Here is a 12,536-nt window from a genome sequence, read left to right as displayed (position 1 = left end):
AAGACTAGAGATCTCTTCAAGAAAATTAGAGATACCAAGGGAACATTTCATGCAAAGATGGGCTCGATAAAGGACAGAAATGGTCTGGACCTAACAGAAGCAGAAGATATTAAAAAGAGGTGGCAAGAATACACAGAGGAACTGTACAAAAAAGATCTTCACGACCCAGATAATCATGATGGTGTGATCGCTAATCTAGAGCCAGACATCCTGGAATGTGAAGTCAAGTGGGCCTTAGAAAGCATCACTACGAACAAAGCTAGTGGATGTGATGGAATTCCAGTTGAGCTGTTTCAAATCCTGAAAGATGAGGCTGTGAAAGTGCTGCACTCAATATGCCAGCAAATTTGGAAAACTCAGCAGGGGCCACAGGACTGGAAAAGGTCAGTTTTCATTCCAATCCCAAAGAAAGGCAATGCCAAAGAATGCTCAAACTACTGCACAATTGCACTCATCTCACATGCTAGTAAAGTAATGCTCAAAATTCTCCAAGCTAGGCTTCAGAAATACATGAACTGTGAACTTCCTGATGTTCAGGCTGGTTTTAGAAAAGGCAGAGGAACCAGAGATCAAATTGCCAACATCCGCTGGATCATGGAAAAAGCAAGAGAGTTCCAGAAAAACATCTATTTCTGCTTTACTGACTATGCCAAAGCCTTTGACTGTGTGGATCACAATAAACTGTGGAAAATTCTGAAAGAGATGGGAATACCAGACCACCTAACCTGCCTCTTGAGAAATCTGTATGCAGGTCAAGAAGCAACAGTTAGAACTGGACATGGAACAACAGACTGGTTCCAAATAGGAAAAGGAGTATGTCAAGGCACATGCTGGTCCCTGCCAATTCCTCCAGCCTCATTTTCTTGCTACTTCTTGCTCACAGAATCAGCTAAATTCTCTTCTCAAATATGCCTTGTGCTCACTCTATTTGCTAAGGCACTGTCCTCGACCAGAAAGAGACAGAGATGCTTCCTGCTCATCTCTTCCCAAAGTGAACTCCTATGTATAACGCCAGTTTTTTGTGAAGATAACACTTCCTCAGAGGAGGTTCCTCTAGAAAACCTGCCTTACTCTTTGTCCGAAGTCTGAATTCAGAGTTTCATCTCTAGATAGCCCATCATCATTCAGTTCAGTTCAGTTGCTCAGTCATGTCCAACTCTGCAACCCAATGGACTGCAGCACACCAGGCTTCCCTGTCCATCACAAACTCCAGAGTTTATTCAAACTTATGTCATAGAGTTGCTGATGCCATCCAGCCATCTCATCCTCTGTCATCCTCTTCTTCTCCTCCCTTCAGTCTTTCCCAGCATCAGGTCTTTTCAAATGAGTCGGTTCTTCACATGAGGTAGCCAAAGTATTGGAGTTTCAGCTTCAGTATCAGTCCTTCCAATGAATATTCAGGACTGATTTCCTTTAGGATGGACTGGTTAGATCTCCTTGCAGTCCAAGGGACTCTCAAGAGTCTTCTCCAACACCTGACTATCCCACCTGGTGACCGTTTGCATATTTGCAGCTGTCGTCCATAATATTGTCGAGGGCAGGGACCATGGCCAGCTTGTTCACTGGTGTATCTTCCATACTGAGTGTAGTCTGGGTATTTAGAATCTAGGGCCTTAATATACATTGAAAACATGCAAAGAAAACTTTCTACAAGATTTTAAGTTCCTAGAGAGCAGGAACCCCAGGCTGGTTAAACATTCTGTCTTCACCTCTAAACACAATGTTGGGTGCTCAAAGGACCTTACAGTTTTTCAGCTGAGAGATGTATCTTCCTCGCTTTACATTCTATGATTTGTGTATATTGAAAGTGGAATTTCTGGTGAAGTGTCCTGCCATTGTCCTTGTACCAGCTTTGTCCAGATTTTAACCTGCACATTCTAAGATACCATTTCTAAGTCCATGAAGACAAATATCTGAACAAATATCACTCATTCACCCTCTTGATGTAATCTAATTTATGCCATAAAATACTCCTCATCTAAACCTTAATCTATAAAATCTCACGATTACCCTGCAACTTAAACCATTTTATTAAAAATATATGTATCTCTTCAGTAGTTTTAAATACTTTGTGATCATTATCTTTCTACAATGTGGAATTAAGTTTTAGAACTAAACTGATCACAACAGTCAATGTTTTGATGCATGAATTCTTCACATTTAAAACCAAGAACACAAAATCAGAATTTAACTAAAATGCATATTCTAATAAGTTTAAATATTTATAATTACCTTCTAGTGCATATTTCATATCTTGAGCAAAAAGGGTCCACATAATTTCAGCACTTATTTTTCCCATGTTCAGCTCTTGAGGAAACCTAAAACCAAACACATACATTAGTAGATCAAAAAGAAAAAACATGTGACTGAGAAAAGAATACATTTTATATTGCAGATATATCACAATCTTTATTACATAGTTTATAAATACTTTTACTTATGAGATTTCTCTTTATCAATTTCAACGGTATGGAAAAAAGCTACACATGAGTGTGGTTTTTATCACAACAGCCATTTTTCTTGAAGCAAACTTGAATGCTTCCATTCTGTGCTGTGCTTAGTCATTCAGTCATGTCCGAATCTTTGTGACCACATGGACTGTAGCTTCCAGTCTATATTTGCTTAAAGTAAATTATTTCATCAAGATTCCTCACTCCTCTGGTGAAATGGTCCATGGTAGACCTCTTAGTCAGGATTTCAGAATTACCAGGCAGGCCGTGTTTTTTAGATCAAACAAGCTTAAGGCAAAGACAATATTCCTACTGCTGCTGAATATGAATTCTGTTTGTATGTATTTTCAATCTCATGATAAAGCTCAAAGTAATGTAAGCCAGTGGAAATAATTTAATTCATTATAAACACTCAGCGCTTGCTAGTACATAAGAAAGTATGTTCTGTTCTGACAAATATATATAATAAATTGTATGCATATTTTTATAAAATGCATATATATCTATATACATATAAACAAACTATAATACATATATATTACATACACATATAATACATATACATATATAATACATAATATTAATATATAATACATATATAATCCATAATAATGTATGTATATGTATAGAAGGATGTGTGTATGTACATATATATATATATACACCCACACACACACATATATATGTAAAGTAACAAAAGCAGCTCTCACATTCATTTATATCTTCGAGTCCAAATCAAAAAAAGAAAAAAATAAATAAATATGATCCTGAATGGGATATAAAGAGTTACTTAAATAAATATGACCTCAGGATAACCTCAACAAAGAAAAGACCATGATTCCTACATACTACTTCACCAAAGCAAAGTAGGTTTTACCAAATGTTCTTTCTAATTTCCATCTATCAATTTCTCTAATAATTTCAACTGATACTTTAAAACTTAAATGTGGATGCATATTTATTAAGTACTTAGAACACTTCCTACGATCAAAAAATTAATATAACCTACATATACACAAAATTAGTTTTCAACAATAAATTTTAATCTATTAATATAAAAATAACCTTAAACAAGTAATTTATTTCAAAAGGTTTCATTTGTGGATAGGAGATCAGCCCTGGGATTTCTTTGGAAGGAATGATGCTAAAGCTGAAACTCCAGTACTTTGGCCACCTCATGCAAAGAGTTGACTCATTGGAAAAGACTGTGATGCTGGGAGGGATTGGGGGCAGGCGGAAAAGGGGACGACAGAGGATGAGATGGCTGGATGGCATCACTGACTCGATGGACGTGAGTCTGAGTGAACTCCGGGAGTTGGTGATGGACAGGGAGGCCTGGCGTGCTGCGATTCATGGGGTCACAAAGAGTCGGACACGACTGAGTGACTGAACTGAACTGATAGACATCCCACAATTTGTAGTATGTTAATTTTTATGTAATATATACACAGCAACAAAACTATAAATGTATAATTAGAGTGATTAAGCTCATAAAATGAGAAAATTATGTTAATTTTTTGAATCCAGAAAAAAGAATGTATTAATTAAATGTATGGTGGTCTGATACAAAAAACAAAGACAGTGTACAAAAAAGTAAACTAAACCACATTCTCTCTCATAAAATTGATGTGGAAATCCTCAAAAACAAGTGACAAATTCAATCTTGCAATATATACATGGATAATACATCATGACCGAGAAACTTATCCCAGAAGTGCAGCATGGGTTCAACACTGAAAAATGAATCAGTGTAATGTATCGCTATTAACAGACTAAAGAGAAAAACGTTATCATCTCAATAGATGAGTAAAACATATTTGGCAAACTTCAACATATGTTCATGCTTAAAAACAAAACAAATACAACAAAAACTATGAAAACTGGGAATTAAAGAAAATTTCCTTAACCTTATAAAGAGAATCTGCAAAAAACCTCCATCTAACATCTTGTTAATAAAAAGATCAAGGCAATGGTTTTTACTCTCACTCTTCCTACTAAACATTGTACTGGAGCTCCTAAAGATTGCACACAGTCAAGAAAAAGAGCAATAAAAGAGGTATACAGATAGCATAGGAAGAAACACTCTATTTGGAGGAAAACAATAATCTAAATCCTCAAAATACTACAAAATAGTTACTAAATAGGTTCAGCAAGGTTACAGAATACAAATTCAGATACAAAAATCACTGTATTTCTATATTCTACCAATGAACTATTGAAAATTGAAGTTAAAATAAGAGTATCATTTACAATAGCACCAAAGTATATTGAATACTTAGGTATAAATCTAAGGATATATATGTACAAGATTTATATAAAGAAAACTGCAAAATACTGAAGAGAAATATCAAATAAGATCTAAATAAATGGAGAAATATATTGTATTCATGAATTGAAATACTTGATGTCATTAGAATATTAATTCTCCCAAGCTGATTTACAGATTCAATGCAATCTCACGCAGAATTCTAGCAGATTTTTTCCCGTGGAAATTGACAAGGTCATTCTAAAATTTACATGGTAAAGCAAAAGAAATAGAAGAGAAAAAATGGTGTTTATTAAAATAGCTGAAGGTTTTACATCATCTATCTTCATATCTTACAATGAAATTACAGTAATTAAGATATTATATCTTCAAGGTCAATTAATTTTCAATAAAATGTTATATTAATTCAATGGAGAAAAGGTAGTCTTTGCAATATGTCTGCTAGAGTATTTAAATATCCCTATGCAAAAATAAAATTAGTAAACCTTGACCCAAACTTCACAAGGAAAAAAAAAAAAGACTCAGAATGAATCACAGACCTAAATATAAAACCTAAACTAAAGATTTTCTATAAGAAAACACAGAAAATCTTCTAATCTAAGATCAGGCAATGGTTACTTAGATCTGTCACAAAAAGTGCAAACCATAAAATACTGATATATTGGACTTTATGAAAATTAAAATCTGCTTTTCTAAAGATACTGTTGACAAAATAAAAAGAAAGGCAACTGACCTGCAGAACACATATCTGATAAAGGACATATCTGGAATATACAAAGTACTTTCAAATCCCAATTAAAAAAAAAAATTACCCAGTGAAAAATGGGCAAGTGATCTGAATGATAATTGAGCAAAGAATATAATTAGATGGAAAAATAAGCACATGAAAATATGCTCAACATAGTCACTGCTGCTGCTGCTGCTAAGTCACTTCAGTCATGTCCGACTCTGTGCGACCCCACAGACGGCAGCGCATCAGGCTCCCCTGTCCCTGAGATTCTCCAGGCAAGAATACTGGAGTGGGTTGCCATTTCCTTCTCCAATGCATGAAAGTCACTAGGTACTTTCAAATTAAAATTATAATGTGATATCACTACATGCCTACTAAAAGAGCTCAAAATAAAACAAAATAACACCTGATAATATCAAGGGCTGGTGAAAGTGCACAGATGCAGAGAAGTTTGAATTCTGATATAATGCTGCTGAGAATGCAAAATATGACAGTGCCTTTGGAAAGCAGTTTGCCAATCAAGTTAAATATACACTTATCAACAGTCCAACTCCAGGCATTTATCCAAGAGAAATGAAACATATTTTTACAAAAACTATATATGTTGAAAGTTACTCTTTCAGTCGATGAATGGATAAATAAACTGAGCTAGATTCGTAAAATTGAATCCACAACCAGTCCATCCTAAAGGAGATCAGTCCTGGGTGTTCTTTGGAAGGAATGATGCTGAAGCTGAAACTCCAATACTTTGGCCACCTCATGTGAAGAGTTGACTCATTCGAAAAGACTCTGATGCTGGGAGGGATTGGGGGCAGGATGAGAAGGGGAAAACAGAGGATGAGATGGCTGGATGGCATCACCAACTCGATGCACATGAGTTCGAGTGAAGTCCAGGAGTTGGTGATGGACAGGGAGGCCTTGGCATGCTGCAATTCATGGGGTCACAAAGAGTCAGACACGACTGAGCAACTTAACTGAACTGAAGCAAAAAGAAGAATAAAAAACTGATACATGTAACAATGTGCATGAATCTATCATAAAGATACAGAGAAATTCACGGGGATAAAAAGTTCTAATAGTAGGTTTGGGCAAGCAGAGAAGGGAATTGAATTCAAGGAGGCATATGTACAAATAAACCTTCAATCAAGTTTGTAATATCTTATTTTAGAAAAAACTATAAAAATTTTATACCAGTAAAATAAGAGGTAATATAATAAAAATGAGTGTTACCATGTTTAGCATTTAATAAGTAACATTAGTTAATAAGTCACTATTAATTGAAGGCTAAGTACTAAATAAAACACAATCCTTGCCCCTCAGAAGTTTACAACCTAGTAGTAGAGATGATGGCATAAAAACAAATATATATTTACATATATATATACATACATATCATGTACATACACACATACACACACACACACACACACACACACACACACACACCCAGTGGCTCAGATAGTAAGGCGTCTGCCTGCAATATGGGAGACTCAGGTTCAATCCCTGGGTTGGGAAGATCTCCTGGAGAAGGAAATGGCAACCCACTCCAGTATTCTTGCCTGGAGAATCCCAGGGACAGAGGAGCCTGGTAGGCTACAGTCCATGGGGTCGCAAAGAATTCGGACACGACTGAGCGACTTCACTTCACTTCTTCACAAAGAAGCTAAAGCCTGAGAAGGTTGAGTTGGTTGTGGAAAAAAGTACTTCTAGAAAACCAAGAGTTTAGAGAAAACTCCTCCTCCTCCTCACTGGTGCTTAGGGGCTGTGAGAGCAGCTTATTTTCAATGGAGAGTCACTCTGCAGCCTGTACAGAGACGGGAACCAGCAGTATGAACAAGTTTGGCAGGAGAGGATTCAGAACTTCTGTTATCAAGCAGCAATAGTGACAGGAAACTTGATGTATGATGTGAGTGATGGTGACTGCCATGATATCAAAGAAGAGCAACATGAGGAACAGGAAGACGGATCGTAAATAGCAAAGGAGAATGCGGAACAGCAGCTGTAGCTGAAAGGATGCAGAGGAGCTAGAGCAGTGAGCCAGGGCAAGAAGAGCCAAAGATATCCTGAGTGGACTGGCTTTTATATTCTGCTGTCTACACTTGGGTTGATGTGATCTTAAGAAACAAGGATCACTCAGTTCAGTTCAGTTCAGTTGCTCAGTCGTGCCTGACTCTCTGCGACCCCATGAATTGCAGCACGCCAGGCCTCCCTGTCCATCACCATCTCCCGGAGTTCACTCAGACTCATGTCCATCGAGTCCATGATGCCATCCAGCCATCCCATCCTTGCTCGTCCCCTTCTCCTCGTGCCCCCAATCCCTCCCAGCATCAGAATCTTTTTCAATGAGTCAACTCTTCACATGAGGTGGCCAAAGTACTGGAGTTTCAGCTTCAGCATGGGAAACAGAAGGGGAAACAGTGGAAACAGTGTCAGACTTTATTTTTGGGGGCTCCAAAATCATCGCAGATGGTGACTGCAGCCATGAAATTAAAAGACGCTTACTTCTTGGAAGAAAAGTTATGACCAACCTAGACAGCATATTCAAAAGCAGGGACATTACTTTGCCGACTAAGGTCCGTCTAGTCAAGGCTATGGTTTTTCCTTTGGTCATGTATGGATGTAAGAGTTGGACTGTGAAGAAGGCTGAGCGCCAAAGAATTGATGCTTTTGAACTGTGGTGTTGGAGAAGACTCTTGAGAGTCCCTTGGACTGCAAGGAGATCCAACCAGTCCATTCTGAAGGAGATCAACCCTGGGATTAAGCAAGAGAGTTCCAGAAAAACATCTATTTCTGCTTTATTGACTATGCCAAAGCCTTTGACTGTGTGGATCACAATAAACTGTGGAAAATTCTGAAAGAGACGGGAATACCAGACCACCTGACCTGCCTCTTGAGAAATCTGTATGCAGGTCAGGAAGCAACAGTTAGACCTGGACATGGAACAACAGACTGGTTCCAAATAGGAAAAGGTATACGTCAAGGCTGTATATTGTCAACCTGCTTATTTAGCTTCTATGCAGAGTACATCATGAGAAACGCTGGACTGGAAGAAACACAAGCTGGAATCAAGATTGCCGGTAGAAATCTCAGTAACCTTAGATATGCAGATGACACCACCCTTATGGCAGAAAGTGAAGAGGAGCTAAAAAGCCTCTTGATGAAAGTGAAAGAGGAGAGTGAAAAAGTTGGCTTAAAGCTCAACATTCAGAAAACGAAGATCATGGCATCCGGCCCCATCACTTCATGGGAAGTAGACGGGGAAACAAGGATCATTACTATGCCTAAAATAAACATCAAGGACTACTACCATGTAGCACAGGGAACTATATTCAACAAAGGAAAAGAATCTGAAATTTATATATATATATATGTAACTGAAGCATTCTGCTGTACACCAGAAAGTAACACAATATTGTAAATTAACTATATTTTAGTTAAAGAAAAAGAAAAATGGATCACAATGGAAAGGCACATAGTATAGCACTAAGTAGAAATTACTCAACACAATAAAGCTGAGTATATGAGGCAGAAGAATATCTAGTGTAACCATTCACAGAGGTGACTTGAAGAAAGTAAGATTTGTATGTACTTTTCAAGGAGGATAAAGATTAATTAGTGGAAGAGATAAGCTATGCAACCCCAGTAACCGGTTGTAATTACCATAAGAAAAGATTCTCAAAGCGACTTTTAAAATATTTTCCTTTAATCTAGACTTTTTAATCAGATAACTTCCAAACAGAGAATCCAAAAATAAGCTATTTATGTCAGGATTTTCTCAGTTGCATAAGCAATGTCAAATTTGATTTTCATTCTTGTGAAACTAAGGTTTAAGGGTTCTCATTATTACTGTTGAGGATTTAACAAAAATGTAAACCAAAACCAAACTAATTTAAAATAAAAACAACGTACTAGAAAAATATATACTTGATATATGAAAGGCAAAGGGATAATACTACTAATATAAGAAGAATTGTTATAAATCTGAGGAAAAAGAGAAATATTATAAAAATGGCTGTGATTAATGGACAATCTAAAAAGAAAAAAAAAAAAACCCACAAAGACCTAGCAAACATAGATAAGAGATTCTTACCACTCTAATATTCAAAGAAATTTCAATTAAAATAATAGTAAAACTTTTTTACTAAGTACATTTCAGGCAAGAAAACAAGCAAGAAAAAAAAAAAAAGAAGAAAAGAAAAGAAAATTCAGGACCTGTCTGCATCTGATTTCCAAAAGCCCGACTCTCTACAAGTTTTCATGCTATTCCAATACCTGAGTTATTTACACTCTCTTCTCTCCTGTGGCTCAGGAATCCCCCTCCATGGATGCATCATCATGGTGTTATATGAAATTACAGAATAATATGCAACTTAAACAAAACGAGATAGGTCTGTCTGTACTGACATGAGAAGATAAATGTCAGGCAGTTTTAAGCAAACAAGGAAAATTACAGGTTAGTATACATATTATGAGCCTGTATTTTGTAAAAAAATAAAAATAAAAATAAATACTATTAAATGAATTTCTATGCTTATATGTGCAGAAAATAGTTAGAAAAAATACACCCAACTACAAAAAATTTGTAAGGCATAGGTAAAGAGAGTCTTATTTTGGTTTTACTTTTTTCTTTTCTTCACAAGAAATGATACATAAGCATTAGAACTTTCGTTTTCTACTTCAAATAGGCCTGTGAAGTTGAATATGATTATTTTAGAAAATATGAACATTTGCATGCATCCTGAAATAAAATCAAATGGAATTTTACTAAATACTATGTGATTATTTTAAAAAGTTAAATAACATTCATTTATTGCTTACAAAATTCATTTTGGTTGTTGTTATTCTCATTTTACAAATGAAGAGCTGGTAGTCAGAGCCTTGAGCTGATTTTCCAAAGCTCATGAACTCTCCAATAAACAATCAGCAAATATTCAATTTTTTTCATACTTAGAAGAAAGACAAACATAACTTTGACTACACTCATTTTACACTTAGGGATATTAGGTATCAAGAAACATGTTCTAAAACATGAAATAAATCAATGACAGAATCAGATATAGAGCTTATGCTTCTTGACCATATTTTTTTCGTTCGTTTTCTTATGACAATAATAGAAATTCCCAAACATTTATGATGTCCTTACAGCTAGCTCTTTTGTTTTGTTTAACGTATTGATTTTGCTTTAACATATGTACAGTTCAAATGATTAGCTTTATATTTTCTGCAACAGTCTAAATTTAAATCTCAAGATTTACTTGCCAAGCTCTGCTTCCATGCAGAAGATAATCTCTGGGGTTTGAGATATCATTAGAAGTTTTGCTTATTGTGTATTATGACAAGGCAGCTTCAAACTTGGTTTTCTTACTATTACCAATGGAAATAATAGATATCCTTGTGCTAAAAAAAATTACTCAAAGATCCTTTATTTACTTAATAATTACACAGGTTCTTTCAAAGTCTGTATTTTTATTTTACTTTACTACCCCTCTAGGGTATTTTTGGTGCATTTGGAAACACTTCTCTGGCTCCGTCTCACAGAAATCCTGGTTAAATAAAATACTACATGAGTTAACCCTACCTGAATCCAGATAGCAAACTTGGTCATCAACCTCTGGCACAACCCACAGCATCTTCTTTCTACTCTCCTGTGGATTCTTCCTTTGAAGTAGCTGTAGAATTTATCCTTGCCCTGCTCCTACCATCTTATCCCCAATTCAAGTCACACTTGACTCAAAAGCTGAAGTAATCTGGTAGTATATCTGTTATTTACCTCCATTTCTTACTCTTCAAATTCATATTGTATACTACCACCTAATTTGATGAACATAGGCTGTAATATTTCGAATCACTACTTTAAAACCATCAATTGCTTGTCACACATTCAGTAGCACAGAGAAATTTCAGCCCATTAAGGTGACTTGCCTGGCCAATGGCAACCTGACCCCCACTATAACTTCTGTCTCTACTCTCCAATGCCTTCCATGCTCTTCCACCTACACTACTTATAATTTCTAAACATGTCTAATGTCCCATGTCTTCTGATCATTTTCTCCTATCTGTACTGTCTTCCTCAATTTCCATCTGATCATAAATACTCTCTCTGTTCTTTGAAAGCACAGTTCAGTATGTCTTCCAGCTGAAGTCTTTTGTTGTATTTGTTGTCGTTTTGTCACTAAGACAGGACCGACTCCTTGGCAACCCCATGGACTGTAGCCCACCAGGCTCTTTCTGTCCATGGGATTGCCCAGGCAAGAATACTGAAGTGGGTTGCCATTTCCTTCTCCAGGGGTTCTTCCAGACCTAGGGATTAAACCCCTGTCTCCTGAATGGCAGGCAGATTCTTGGATTCTTTACCACTGAGTCACCAGGGAAGCCCCAAGGCAGAATTAGTAATGATTAATGAAGTGTGAAGGATAAGGGCAAAGACAAGTTTACAGTGACTATAAACTGAATTGTAGCTCACAATATTAAGAGTTAGTGATAGTGTTGGTGCCTTTGCACTATGTAAAACTGTAAATTCTATCATTTTACTGTTGCCACAAAATTTAACTTATCTAATTTTATTGACATTTGCTTCATAGTTCAGTTCAGATGAAAATAACACGATTTTTTTTTTCTCCTTAAACAGTTTTGGCTGGCATTAGAAAACAATTCTCCATCTAGCATCTCTTTACTAACAAATAATATTAATTGTGCTTATACAGTCTTCTTACTGTATTTGTACATTTATATACACACATACTTTTATGTATTTATTTATCTATTTATAAGTATGTAAATTTCCTCTCCAATTTAAACAATTCTACAAGCCAGGATGCAACCTGGTAAGAACGTCTGCAAAGCTAATAGTTTCCAAAACAACTTCTTTATTCCTATCTACTCAGTGAAAAGGGGAGAAAAATTCACAACTATATACAACCAATAAAAGAAGCAAATCAGAACTCAGAGGAAGAGGAGAGACATAGAGTATTTCTTATAAGAGATTTTTATCAATTTTGGGGCAACCACTGGCAGGATTTTATGTTTCTAATTTTTAAGGGGCCACAAAATAATATTTCCATAACTGTATTTTTGTACTGTGTTCAAATTT

The 12,536-nt window shown here is 36.0% G+C and overlaps 1 protein-coding gene across 1 annotated transcript in view; it reads right to left on the bottom strand.

Annotated features, from left to right (window-relative positions):
* The window catches only part of UNC13C (unc-13 homolog C), a 678,662-nt gene that overhangs the window by 207,628 nt on the left and 458,498 nt on the right, over window positions 1–12,536 (bottom strand). The window contains exon 21 of the mRNA XM_005685753.3: window positions 2,233–2,318. Coding sequence (XP_005685810.2) covers window positions 2,233–2,318 — 86 coding nt within the window. The remainder of the gene's footprint in view (window positions 1–2,232; window positions 2,319–12,536) is intronic.

The sequence above is a fragment of the Capra hircus genome, chromosome 10 (assembly GCF_001704415.2).
Source record: "Capra hircus breed San Clemente chromosome 10, ASM170441v1, whole genome shotgun sequence".
Taxonomy (NCBI): Eukaryota; Metazoa; Chordata; class Mammalia; order Artiodactyla; family Bovidae; genus Capra; species Capra hircus.
The sequence above is the reverse complement of the archived record's forward strand: the minus strand, read 5'-3'. Positions and strand labels throughout refer to the sequence as shown.